The sequence below is a fragment of the Anopheles marshallii genome, chromosome 2 (genome assembly GCF_943734725.1).
Source record: "Anopheles marshallii chromosome 2, idAnoMarsDA_429_01, whole genome shotgun sequence".
Taxonomy (NCBI): domain Eukaryota; kingdom Metazoa; phylum Arthropoda; class Insecta; order Diptera; family Culicidae; genus Anopheles; species Anopheles marshallii.
Window position 1 is genome coordinate 459,912 of NC_071326.1, and position 14,424 is coordinate 474,335.

The window sequence follows — 14,424 nt, forward strand, 5'->3', positions numbered from 1 at the left end:
AATGATCGCGCAATGAACTGTGGACTTGAACGAAGGGATCGGAATTAGGGATCAAATTTTGTTCCCGTTTGAAGTGGGTACCATAGCATGTGTACGATCGCAAGTATCTTGAAAGTCTTGGAGTGTATCTGGAATTTTTCCGTTGGATTTAGACATCCAAGAATGTCTAAGGAATTGTATCGATAGCGAGTTTTTTATTGCACCGATATTTACCACTGATAGTAATCTGTTTTGATCCGTTAACACACTTGACTTCGGTACAGTTAATTACATAAGAGCAAGACTGGATGTTTGTCGATGTCGGATGTCTAAAGGGAGATTGTACAAAAGTTGGAATCTAAATGAAATTGAATTTCTCGTAATATTTAATGTGCATGAAGTAGATCTTCAAGTCTAGCATCTTTAGTTGGTTGTTGTTTTATAATATCCTTTAATGTCCGGTGTTGTCTGTGAATAGTTATCTCTCTTGCACATAAGTTGTAGATCGTAACCTTCGTCACTGTGCCGTAATGCTGTCTTACGTCCTATCGGGACGAGCGTGTTACGTATTCACTCATCGATGAGCGGGACATCCAAGTGTTGCTTGTAGTAAAAACGCGCGCGCGCTAAATACATCGATCTTCTGCGGGCCTTTGTGTGTTTGCTTGGTGCGTTCGAGTGATGCAGTGTGTACCGCTGTGATACGACAATTTCTTCCCTTTATTTGCACGATAAGAAGTAGCCTCGGTAGTCGTTACTTCAAGATCATCCCAACTGTCAGGATCCTCTCGGTGCGTTTATGCGCGGTGTTGAGAGATTGAGCGATAGGTTAAGTACGAAAAGGAAAACAAGAACCGTCTCTATCCCTCTGTCTCGCTGCAACTGAGTAGTAGAGAGAAGATAGAGAGAGAGGGATCGGGAGATCCAAAGAGAAGTGTGTGTGTGTAGCGCGCGCGAGAGAGCGAGATCTTGTTGGTGCAGTAGTTGGCAGCGGTAGAGCTAGTGTTCAGTGAAACCATTTTCCTTATTTTTCACGCAGGCAACTGAGGAAAATCCCCTCGTCGTGTGAGCCGAGGATCGATTCTCTCGTGTGGAAAGAGCAGCAAGTAGCGAAGTAAGCAAGAAGCCACACCGTGGAAAGAAAAACCCGAGGTGTGTGCGCGGTGGTACAGTGTGTTGTCTACTTAGTTGGCTAGTGTGCGCGATAGCGAGTGCCAGTGCCTGTTCGACGACGAGTGTGCGGTAGAGTGCCATACCCGAGTATCGAGGTGATCAACGAACCACTACGAAGATGATGGAGAACGGCGGATACGTCGGCCAGTACGACGAAGCCAGTTACATGGAGCAGGAAGAGGAATGGGAGCGGGAGGGACTGCTCGATCCGGCCTGGGAGAAGCAGCAGAAAAAGGTGAGTTTCGGCCGGGTGAAGGAAGCGTTGGGGTGAGAGGACAGCCGAAGAGGAGTCGAATTCAGGGTCAAGATTATGAGGATCGTCTCAGAAAATGATCAAGATGAAAGATCATCGCTTGATCTGATCTGCTCCTGATCGATGACGTCGTGGAAGGTGACGAATGGGGGAGCGTGACAGTGACGTCGAGGAATGACGCAAACGTTTCTCGCACAGGAGACCCGACGGGCTCACCATTGACCCACTCGGACGATGAGTCGCCGCAGTGTCCCGGATCCGGGAGCGGCGCATCAAATCCATTCATGCGTCAGCACGTCGGCGGATGTTCGACTCTCCCGATGTCTGTGCATTGGATTGGAAAGGCGAGAGCCACGACTGAACACCTGCTGATCACTACGGTGCAGCAACTCGGACGGGAGCGATTCGCACTCCACATTGCTGGCCAGGATGTAGAAAGTATTCACGAGCACCGAGCGAACTACTTTAGCGAGATTATTGTGTGATGTAACACACGATCATCGCCGTGACATTGTTGCGCCGTGGTGACCCCGTTCTGGGGGGTTTCATTGAGCGGGCGAACTCCCAGAGTACATGTGGGTAGCCTAGCCGTAAGCATATTAGGTAGATGCTTTTTGCACGCGACGTGGTATTCTGTGCCACGATACAGCAACCTGTCAGGCTGATTTTAACTACTTTCTTGTAGCAGAAAATCGGAACCAGATGTCGGTGTCTTTCATTCGATCAGTTATTCTAAAACGGAGACACATACTCCGGCACCGTAACTGTCGAACGGATGATAAATCATTCCAACTGCCGTAACGTGTGGAAATGTCATCGAACCGAGAACCACTTTCAACGCCGAATGAAATACGAGCTGGAAAACCCTCACGATGGTGGTTGGGGAGAGTGAGACCGAGAGAGCGAGATGCAGTGTGTGGATGGATGTGGAGGATGATCTCTTACGCATCCATTAGCTCTGAAGCATTCCCGTCGTCGTTTCCCGTTGTGTGTGTGTTTTTTTAAGCAATGTTTTGCTCCACTTCTGGGTGGGAAGGACTGATCTATTTTCGAAATCGACGTTAACAGTAACCACACGAATGGTATCTTACGATCGTCGCCGTCCAAATTCGCTGTATCTGTGTGTTTTGGGTTTTCTTTTTGTTTTGGCAAAAAGAAAACTTTCTTTTTTTCCCTCCCATCACTTCCCTTCTACTCTCGCGTGCGGTGCGTGTGAGGTACCGTCCCGTGTTGTGATCCTAATTCTAGTACGTTCCGTTGGGCGTTTTAGCTTGTTTTTTCTTAGCTGTTGTCAGTTTAACTTGGCAAGTTTTGTGGCCCCTGCATACTGTCGGCGGAAGGTTTTTCGAACGAAAAATCCGCCCAACATTCTGCTGTTGGTCGAAGCGTTCGTAATGCTGCCGTAGGTGTACACGCACGCGCAACGGTGGCGCCAATGCTTGCGGTTGTTCATGCTGAAGAAAACTACTGTGCGTCTCCATTTCCGAAACCACCGGGTACGGTTGTTTGCTTCGACGATCGGCGTAAGGTGGTTGAAAAGATCGATATTGCTAAGGAAAGTTAACTGAAAAGGCCATTCAGTTTTGAAAAAGACTCGTGGAGTATAAAGCTTCTAAAAAGCATTCTGAAGATCGAGCTCTAAGATCTCTAAGGTCGGGTGATCGTTGGATGAAAGTTACAAGTTTAATCGCCAAATATGTTTCAACACATATCTGTTACACTAAGCGAAATATGCTACTAGTAAAAATATACGTAATAATGACGGATTCGCCAATGCACAAATGCAATGTAGAATGCAAATTGATCACATAATTAAACGGCTCATGGGAACAGATCGTGGTGTGGGACAGTTATTGTGGCGGAAAGTTTGCGGCATGCAATTGACTTAGACGCGAGGGCAATTAATTGGCTCCGTCGATGGCAATTCGGATCATCGATCGTGCTGTGGTGCCAGGCATGTCGCGGTCGAAATGTAATGCTGCGGGTCTTATCGTACCGAGGGCGCACGGGGTATAATTAGGGGTCAGCCGTGTTTGGTGAAGGCAGGAAAGTTCCGTCGATTGTTGGCGCCTGCCATAACCTCTTTTTTTCGTTGTTGTTTTTGTTCGACTCTCACTCGCTTGCCATTGTAAACTATCGCTGCAAAACGCTTTGGCGCTTTGTTGAGTGTGATGCGGACGGATGATGCTGGCGGTTACTGTAGGTAGCAAAAGCGCACATAAATTGGATAATGGGTTGTGGGCAGCAGCGATGCTAGACGCATCGACGAAGCACAGCGCGTACGAAGCACATGTGTGCATGTGCGCGGAGGCTGTGGGCCAGGCGGGGAACAAGTAAATCCGCGCCACCTCGAGAAAATGTGGTTAAGGACAACTAAAATTAGACTACAAGAAGTACGGTAAGAAGAAGGAAGGAACAAAAAAAAACTGTTGCTCACAAATGCTTCGGAAATTGTTCGGGAATGTGCGCCCGACCCGCCCATCTAAAGGGGGGTTTTCCGCGCGATCCACCCCCAGCTAGAGAAACATTGGATGGATGAAGTGGCATTACACAATATTTGTTGAGCAAAACTGATTAGGCAAATGCATCGGCTTTCACTCGAAACTTTGTTTGCAGTAGTTGCCTCGGTGCATCAGCAGATGGGTGCTGGGCACATTAAAATTTGGCCAACAATCAGCGGCCGAACGAACTGGCCGTCCTCAAAACATTGGCCCGTACGAACGGTGACCCTTTCGAGGGTTTCGGCGAGAGAGCATCGGAGAGAGAATGCGCAAGAGCATACCCATACCAGCGCATAGGTGGTTGCGTGTGTAGGTTATGTGGCAAATGGAGTATCATTGGCATCGGCACCAAGCATCCTTCTCGCAACGCGCGTCAGTGCGCATGTTCCGGTGGATCGTGCGTGCTATTTGCGTACTCCACTGCATAGATCGTATGCCGTTCGGCAATGGGTGTACCTAAAAATATCTCCCATCACCGCACATCATCGTGTCGATCTGCCGGTGGTCATCGGCGATGTTCCCAGGTCCCCCTGGCACCGCTAGGCGTTCCTTCACCAACCACCCAATCATGTTGCTTTTCGCATAGAATACATCGCAACAAAAACGCTGCACATACACACGGCAAAGAGTTGCTTTCGTCATATTGCATATTTCGGACGCCGATGGTCAATTCTGACATTGAACTATAAAAAAATAGCATTTGTCCCACTTGGACACTCCAGGGCTCCTTTCAGTTGGTTGGAAGTTTGTGGATATTAGCAAATGATCATCTTGTTTGCAGATCTCCTGTTGTAAAGCTTAGAAGCATTGGAGAGCAATCATATTACAGCTGGAAGTGCTTCATCTGTTATTCGTCCAAAAAAGACGAACTCTCTGCGTCCATCTGATCTGGAGCATGCTTTGGAGCAGAGACGTGTGGATTAATAAAAGGCCCCATTCGATTATGGCACCACCATATCTCGATCTGGACTATCGTGAACATTAAGGTGGGTGTTTATGACCATGGAACGGCTGTGCAGCGACAGGAGTGGCGGGAAAACATCTTTTCCCATGAAACCATGAATAAACAGCGAAAAAATGCCTCGAACATATTGCTAACTGCTGCTGCTGTAGCTCTACACACGTTCAGTATTTATAGAACTCGAGAAAAACGGTTGCTCCACGGAGAAGAACGATCCTATTGAACGAAGTGTAGCTGGGTCAACAAGCAAATCGGGGGGGAGGGAAAAAAGAGATGAAAAATGAAAGCAAGATGCCGTAATTTTTCGACCATCGTCAAGCAAACAGATTTTTCTCATTGCCAATTCTCATGTTGCCCTCATATGTGTCCCCCGGTGTGTTGGTTTTACCTTGATCCTCTTTACGATACGATCATACACGGGTCATTTGTGTGTACTGTGGGAAATGTGGGATGAAAAAAGGCAACGCTTCAAACCTTCGAAGGAAATACAACAATTTGAAGAACTATTAGTGTTGGTGTAGGTGTACAATCGGCACAATGAACGACGCTGGATATTTCCTAATACTGATGCAAATTTCTCTTCTTATCTTCCCAAAACAGACCTTCACCGCCTGGTGTAACAGCCATCTGCGCAAAGCCGGTACCTCGATCGAGAACATCGAGGATGATTTTCGTAACGGACTCAAACTCATGCTCCTGCTGGAGGTCATCTCCGGGGAAACCCTGCCAAAGCCCGACCGCGGCAAGATGCGTTTCCACAAGGTAAGCGAATGTACACCGTACGACTCGCGCACGAAATGAAAAAAAAAACTCGTCGAACAACTGTTTTTGATAATTCCGTTTAATATCCTGTCATAACTTATACCCCAAAGCATGTATTATAAATAGCTGTCACTAGTGATAGATAGCATCTTTTTGCAGCAAATCTTTAGGTTTACTTCTACGTGTGCACACGTTGTCTTGGGTGCGATTCGGAGACAGTTAATTTATCAAGCAAACGCGCGTAGATATCAAATATGTGTGTCATATGAACGCCTACGGGGTGGTATAAATATTATTTTAGGTCCTTGCAGATGTTTGCTGAACTAGGGCAAGATATCAAAAAAAGAGGTTGGCAATGTTGCTGGCGGATGTTGTACTTGATTGGAGGAACAGTTTAATTATATTTTTACATTTAAATCGGCGGAGGAATATGTGTAAGCTTTAAATACTTTGAATTCTTCACTTCTGACAAATTCGTAAATGATCTGTGTTGGACTCTACGTAATCGTAGGGCGAGTGTATCGTATGCTTAAATTCGGTTTCCCATTGTAATTCTGAGTCACTGTACAGACCTGTGAATTGTTAGCATTTCTTTACTTTGTACCAATGAGCTCTGGCACCAATGATGGCTATGTTATTCGCTCAAGCTCAGAGATCCTGTATAGTCATGCTTGATGGATCAGACGTCGTGAAGACAGTCATTCGTACCTGTTAAACGCGATTGACGTGTTGTTCTTCAACTAATGTATCACAAATTGATCGGCAACTTGTTGTACTGCCACGATGGAGCTAATCGCGCGAATGTGATTGATTGATGGATCGTCTTTTCTTATCGCCAACATGTAAAGCAATGAAGCAGATATGACGTTACCCTGCTATTTGCTTGTAGTGTGTGTAGCTACAACAAGCTACACGAAGAATCTCCAGAACCTGGGGGGGGGAAGGTCTTTCTACCTTCAGAATGTGCGGTACAGCTGAGTTAACAGTTCTACTGCAGTAGATTGACAGGTCAGCAGGTTGGCCAAGGTCGTCGTTCTTACCTAACCGTGAACCCCCACACAAGGTGAGGTAGATCCAGTGATTGGAGACGTTTCTAGTTTCTCGTCTTGCAGGGTGAATCATGTGTACGGGAGCAGTGCATACAAACTGTCACGGTATTTGCTAGTTACTGCTACCTTGTGTTACCTTCAGTCAGATATCCGACAAAAGAAGGAGTATGAGGTGGGGGGAGTGCAAGAGAGGGCAACCTTTGTGACGCGTGCCCACACTGAACCAGTCAGTGGGAGGGTTCGCCCTGAGATGGTGAAAGAAAACTGTATGGACAGCTGATGGCGACGACAACACGCTTGTGATGGACGAGTGTGTAATGGGCCGAAGGTGTTGTTTATTTGGGCCATGCATGCTTAAACGATGATGGTGTTCTCCCCGTGTGCCAGCTCTTCTCGGCTTGGCTTGAAGATAGATCGTCCTTGCGGTGCACGATCCTTTACCCATCGCTCAACCCCGCACGAGCTCTAGCGCCGAAAGAGAGGGGAGTCGGGTGTGGTCAATGTTATAATTTAATAAATCATCCGTGATTTGGGATGCATCCAAAAGCAAGAACCCTATCTGCCAAGTGGTAATCAGTACGAACAAATATTTTTCCAAATGACACCCCTTACCCTCGGGCACAGGCATTCCGGCCCTCTCCATCTTGGAGTTCGCCAGGGGTCGTGGGAGAGAACAGCGGGATTGGGCAGGGAATATTTTTGTTCAATGAAAATGTGTCCATGACTCATTAGTGCAAGTGAGCAGATGAAAGATGTTCTACCGCACGACGGTGGCGTGGTCGCGCTCCCTTGTGGCCACATTTGATTGGACGAAGGTCTTGTGTGTTTTTTTTTCCTTTGCTCACCAATTACACAACGAAGGATCGCGGAGCAAAAGCGGTTTTGTGAAAATATTTATACATTTTTTAAAGGTAAAAATAAAGCAAGGTATTGCGAGGTAAATATTCGAGATGCAAAGTACACGAGACCGTATGAGCGTATCGTTTCGAAGGACGCAAATTTGTTGAATACATGAAGGGCAGTGTCTTGCGTGTGGGGTGTTTTTGTGTTCTTGCCGCAGTTGATTACAAACAGGGATCTAAAAACAGAACCATTTCGGTAGAATATGGTTGTAAACCGATATGGCAGTTAGTTTAAAGCTTTTTAAAATGTATATTTCACTAGTATACTAGTAATCAATCGAAGTTGTGCGATCATATACACACAACGGTGTGTGATGTGTACGATCAATGTTGTTTATTTGCACTACGAAAGAATGGCATGGTAAATATAACCTTATGATTCGTCAAACTACATTCCCAAATCCGCCGGGAGTGGTGGTATAGGTGTATAGGGGGCGGACAAGCCAGCACCAGCAGCACCGCTTGCGCCATTGATGAACATTTAGCAGCGTTTCGCGGCGACCCCAAAATACAAACACGACGTAGCGGAGCGAAAATGGCAACTGTGGTAGCGAATATTTTAAGACATCTGAATCATCCACCTGTTTGTTAGGTTAATGATGGGATACCGGTGCCGTTTGCCGTTACGGCACACACATCCATGCCGGGCGAGCATATAGGTTGCGTGAAGAAGACGGTTTCGTTCTTGCAATCTTCTACCGCTTCCACTGCGAGCAATTGTCTGCAGTCGAGCAATAGACACTTTCGCTCGTGGCAGTGAGAGACATTTTTGGGTTCTGATTTCATCGCAAGACTTGTGTCGAAGGAATGAGGCATATGTGCTTGTCGAAGCACATTGTGTCGGCACAACTATGTTGGAGCTAATCGTTGTCCCGCAAGGGAATGAATGCGCATGAACTGATTCAGAGACGAGTCTTGCGTGTAGCACAAGAGGCAATGCAATGTGATATCCCGGCAGGCCGGGCCGGTATGCGTCACGTTGAAGTGTTCCTGGTACGCTCCACCACTGTGGACAGTGAAAACGATCGTGCTCTCGTTGGTTTACCGCAACTACTACGATTGCATTTGCCTGGCGTATTGAACAATCCATGAACAGCCATGGGCAATTGGCCAATGCGAGAAACATTAGTCGAGAGTGCGTTTACTTTATAGCCACACGACCCAGGCCACGATGCGGATGAGATTCTCACATTCCCCAAACCGCAAACGTTAGCTGACATCCTGGTTCAACTCCCGCGTTGCTCCGTGACATCCAATCTAATATGTAAACCTCGGTCACAGGCCACCAAGTTTCGTAATCGCTGCCGGTTGTTAAACCAGCGACCCGCCGTCCTGCCTGCATATCCAGACTTTTGGATGCCATCGCCGAAGTTGGGCAATCTGGCACGAACTGCTTTGCGTAATCGAAGCTATTTTTGTCATGCGGATTGCGTTCCGTTGAGGATGCGGCGGTTTGGATTTATTTGTTGGAATGTCGGCTTGCGGGGTGGATCGGAGACGTAGGATACAGGGAGCGATTATTGATACAGCGAGCAGACACATTTGTCTTCGCTTGTAGACAACGAAATGCACGGCCCTTTTTACTACCAACATGTATTTAATAGACACACCCATTAATTAGGTATAGAATGAGATATGCATCGCTTGATTAAAATATGATAATAATATCCGTCACTTTGTTTTCGTCATATTTCAGATTGCCAACGTTAACAAGGCACTGGACTTCATTGCATCGAAGGGCGTGAAGCTGGTGTCGATCGGCGCGGAGGAAATCGTTGACGGTAATCTGAAGATGACCCTTGGTATGATCTGGACCATTATCCTGCGATTCGCCATCCAGGACATCTCGGTCGAGGAAATGACTGCTAAAGAGGGTCTGCTGTTGTGGTGCCAGCGTAAGACTGCACCGTACAAGAACGTCAACGTGCAGAACTTCCATCTCAGCTTCAAGGTAATGGACGGGCCGAGATGGTTTGGGGGTTTCTGTGCAATTACTGATCGCCTTGTGCCTTGCTCGCTTCCTACAGGATGGTCTGGCATTCTGTGCCCTCATCCATCGCCATAGACCCGATCTGATCGATTACTCCAAGCTGTCGAAGGACAATCCACTGGAGAACCTCAACACGGCGTTCGATGTCGCTGAGAAGTATCTCGACATTCCAAGAATGCTTGATCCAGACGGTAAGTTCGGTTCGGTGATGTCGAACGATGAGATCGAACGGTTGACGACGTCTGTCGATATTATAGCATAAACAGATGGAATATGTATACAGAAAAAAATGATCTACCATAATGGTGATGGTTTAATGGTTAACGAATATCTTTAAATTACCAACATATAGATCTGATCAACACACCGAAGCCTGATGAGCGTGCCATCATGACGTACGTGTCGTGCTACTACCATGCCTTCCAGGGAGCCCAACAGGTTGGATACGAATCCTCAGAACCCGATAGATAGTGCCTGCTAAGAAATGATGTCGCTTATCCTTTACACGTTTCGAAGGGCGAATGCATACGAAACAGTCCCCTTCTAGCCGTGATTGGGGGTCTCCTAACGATCTGATTGTTGTGTCTTTTCGATTGTTCGTTTGTTTGCTGTTGTCTAAACAACTAACGTGTTTTGTGTGGATTAATATGTTTTAAGAAAAGGATACGGATTGTGTGTGCCGTTCTTTGCTGCTCACTTGCTACAAGATGTTGTCAATTCCTTCTAGTGTGTGAATGTGCAGTTGTTCCCTGTAGAGGATCACATTAAGGTGACTGTATGACGTTCGCCGTTGACGTATTCAGCTTGAAAATCGCTACAACAATCACTCATCAATGCATCGTGCCGTGGCAATAGCAGCACCCCAGCTTTTCCTGTAACATACTTCCGTTGAGGCTTCCGTTCGTCGATCCCATTTTGCCTGGGCTTAGCTCTATTTTTACAGTAACGGCGCCAAACCAGGGCAAAATGGCAAACAAATGTACGCGCTGCTCTTCCGTTAAGTCACCGCAGAAAGGAACATAATTGCCTCTGTTTGTTTTCCAGATTGATGTGATAACCTAACCGTACTTATAAGCGCAATGTATTTACTAACATACTAAAAGCATCCAGATGCTCCAATAATGCTAATTCCAGCATTTTATGCAAATAGTGTTGTGAGTGTATTTTTTTCTCTCTTTTCTTTCTTTTTCTTACCGCTTTGACTTGCTGTGGCTTGTCTTATTGTCCGTTGACAATAAAATACAAAAACCGTACAAACAACACATGAACAACAATACGAAATACATCCACTGCGACGAAACAATCCCGACCCGACACAATAGACTTACAAAACACCGCCATGCCAGATGAACGCGCCGTTATGACTTACGTTTCATCTTACTACCATTGCTTCAGTGGGGCTCAAAAGGTCTGTTGCCTTTGAATTTTTACATCATACATCTTAAAGTTCTTTGAAGTTTCCGTTACAAACGTTCTTTTATATATTCGCCAACCAAACACATACAACAAAGCAGTAATACCTGTTACTTCATTAATTCTGTTGCTAATACTAAAGCAGTGTTGTTTGAATGTTTGTTTGTTTTAATTTGTCGTTTGAAACTGTTTCTCATGATTAATTGTGTTATTCCCTCCGAATGATGTGAAAGAAGTGAAGAACACTCTTTCCTGTTTGATGATAGATTCAAAATTAGAAAAGAAAGCCAATTGTGTTACTACTTTCGAATGTTGAATTAAAAGAACTTTTTATATGTATATTTTTAACACTCTTTGGTCCAATCACGGATTATTGAGCATACGTAGAATTGTATGCAATATCTTCCTGGATGGTTAACGTATTAATACATATTTTTGATTGCATATTTGCAATATATTAGGCTGAGACCGCTGCCAACCGTATCTGCAAGGTACTGAAGGTCAACCAGGAAAATGAGCGTCTCATGGAGGAGTACGAGCGATTGGCCAGCGATGTAAGTATTACTAGTTACATTTAGCTAAGGTTGTCAGAGCATTCTTAACATGCTGTCTTTACTATTTGTTTACCCAAGCTCCTGGAGTGGATCCGACGCACGATGCCGTGGCTCAACTCGAGACAATCGGACAGCACGTTGGCTGGTGTCCAGAAGAAGCTGGAAGAGTACAGAACGTACCGCCGCAAGCACAAGCCACCACGTGTGGAGCAGAAGGCGAAGTTGGAGACGAACTTCAACACGCTACAAACCAAGCTGCGTCTGTCGAACCGTCCGGCGTACATGCCGACCGAGGGTAAGATGGTGTCGGACATCACCAACTCTTGGAAGGGTCTTGAGCACGCCGAGAAGGCATTTGAGGAGTGGCTGCTGGCTGAAACGATGCGCCTGGAGCGTCTGGAGCATCTGGCTCAGAAGTTTAAGCACAAGGCCGATACGCACGAGGACTGGACCAAGGGCAAGGAGGAGATGCTCCAGTCGCAGGATTTCCGAAACTGCAAGCTGAACGAGCTGAAGGCGCTTAAGAAGAAGCACGAAGCATTCGAATCCGACCTGGCTGCCCACCAGGACCGTGTCGAGCAGATTGCTGCCATCGCTCAGGAGTTGAAGTTAGAATGAAGATCGTGATCACGGAACTGAACGGAGGGTTTTAACACATGTTCTTTAATTTTAGCACTCTGGAGTATCACGATTGCGCATCGGTGAACTCTCGTTGCCAGCGCATCTGCGATCAGTGGGATCGTCTCGGTGCGCTTACCCAGCGTCGTCGCCAGGGCTTGGATGAAGCCGAACGTATCTTGGAGAAGATCGATCTGCTCCATCTGGAGTTCGCAAAGCGTGCGGCACCGTTCAACAACTGGCTCGATGGTGCGCGCGAAGATCTCGTGGACATGTTCATCGTGCACACGATGGAGGAGATCCAAGGCTTGATTCAGGCGCACGACCAGTTCAAGGCAACGCTCGGCGAAGCGGATAAGGAGTTCAATGTCATCATTGGGCTGGTGCGCGACGCCGAAGCAATTGTGAAACAGGAACAGGTACCTGGAGGTCTGGTGAACCCCTACACCACACTGTCGGCCGATCTGATCAGCCGCAAGTGGTCGGAGGTACGCGCGCTTGTGCCGCAGCGTGACCAGACGCTGGCCAACGAACTGCGCAAGCAGCAGAACAACGAGATGCTGCGTCGCCAGTTCGCCGAAAAGGCAAACGCTGTTGGACCATGGATCGAGCGGCAAATGGACGCGGTCACGGCCATCGGTATGGGTATCTCGGGCTCGCTCGAGGAGCAGCTGCACCGTCTGAAGGAGTACGAGCAGGCGGTGTACGCGTACAAGCCGAGCATCGAGGAGCTGGAGAAGATCCACCAGGCCGTGCAGGAATCGATGATCTTCGAGAACCGATACACGCACTACACGATGGAGACTCTGCGCGTTGGCTGGGAGCAGCTGCTTACGTCCATCAACAGAAACATCAATGAAGTATGTTTGATCAACGTGGTCATGTTCAGGGGAACGGACATAATTGAATATTTTCTTGGATTGATTTGTGTTTTTAGGTGGAGAACCAGATTCTTACCCGTGACTCGAAGGGCATCACACAGGAACAGCTGACCGAGTTCCGTTCGAGCTTCAACCACTTCGACAAGAACCGAACCGGCCGCTTGGCACCGGAAGAGTTCAAGTCTTGCCTCGTGTCGCTCGGCTACTCGATCGGCAAGGACAAGCAAGGCGATATGGACTTCCAGCGCATCCTGGCCGTGGTCGATCCGAACGCATCGGGCTACGTGCAGTTCGATGCCTTCCTCGATTTCATGACGCGAGAAAGCACCGATACCGACACGGCGGAACAGGTTATCGATTCGTTCAGAATTTTGGCATCCGACAGGGTAAGTATTGTCAGCAAAATAGACTTCCGGGTAGGAAAAAAGCAGTTTGAAATAATCGCGTTCTTACCCATTTAGCCTTACATTCTTCCCGATGAGCTGCGCCGTGAATTGCCACCGGATCAGGCGGAATACTGTATCCAAAGAATGCCACCGTACAAGGGCCCGAACGCCATCCCCGGAGCGCTGGATTACATGTCCTTCAGTACGGCGCTATATGGCGAGAGTGATCTTTAAGCGGTTCCCGCCGAAGCCGAAGCCACCGGTGATCGTTGATCTCGAGCTGGCGAAAAGTACACCAACACACACACAATCACGCAACAAATGCCAACAATGTGCATGCGTCACGAAGCGCATCGCATGCCCTTACCGCGCCATCAACAGTTATTTCAATTTCTGTCTCTATTGCTGGTTTTTATTATTATTTGTACTGTCCACCTGGGAACGTAAAGTGCTGAGATGGAAAATGGTAGTCATTATGCAGTGGGGACAGAACAGACAAGAATCGTGAAAGCAGCTTGTGTACGAACGTAAAATTATATGTTTTGTTTTTGATTCGCTTGGTAGCAGAACAAGGATTATTCTGGTGCGTGAGAATCCGACAACATCGGTCGATGCAAATCGGTTGCATCGGGGCGTACGCGAGTAGAAAGGAGCACGAGCACTGGGAAACGCGTGCTAGCCATCAGAAAACACTAGACAGATACGCACGGAGCAGCGAGTGAGCGTTCTCTTGTAGGAACGCGTCGAGAATTGTAGTAATCGGTTGAGAATAGAACAGTGCGTAGCAAAGGGGGGAAGAACCACCATTCGAGCAAGCTGATAATGTTGAGAAACCATTTTATTTTATTGCATATTTATTATGATTACGATTACGATTATTACGCTATGGTTATGATTATTATTTTCTCTTTTCTTTGACAAGAAGATGATAATGATGATGATAGTGATCGTCGACACACAATCATGGAGGGAGCGATCGATGAAGTCTTTGGAAATCTTATT

General features: G+C 47.0%; 1 protein-coding gene across 2 annotated transcripts; it reads left to right on the forward strand.

The window, feature by feature from the left end:
• The first annotated feature begins 1,270 nt into the window (after positions 1-1,270).
• On the forward strand, positions 1,271-13,888 carry LOC128709027 (alpha-actinin, sarcomeric). 2 transcript variants are annotated; one of them, XM_053804011.1, is made up of 10 exons: positions 1,271-1,387; positions 5,468-5,629; positions 9,277-9,531; positions 9,608-9,761; positions 9,923-10,008; positions 11,445-11,537; positions 11,616-12,145; positions 12,211-13,015; positions 13,093-13,422; positions 13,498-13,888. In XM_053804011.1, exons 1-10 carry the CDS (start codon positions 1,271-1,273, stop codon positions 13,654-13,656), a joined length of 2,691 nt encoding a protein of 896 aa, XP_053659986.1. In that variant the 3' UTR covers positions 13,657-13,888. The 2 variants fall into 2 exon arrangements, with proteins under 2 accessions (XP_053659986.1, XP_053659987.1); XM_053804012.1 differs by lacking the exon at positions 9,923-10,008 and adding an exon at positions 10,893-10,978.
• The last annotated feature ends 536 nt before the right edge of the window (positions 13,889-14,424 follow it).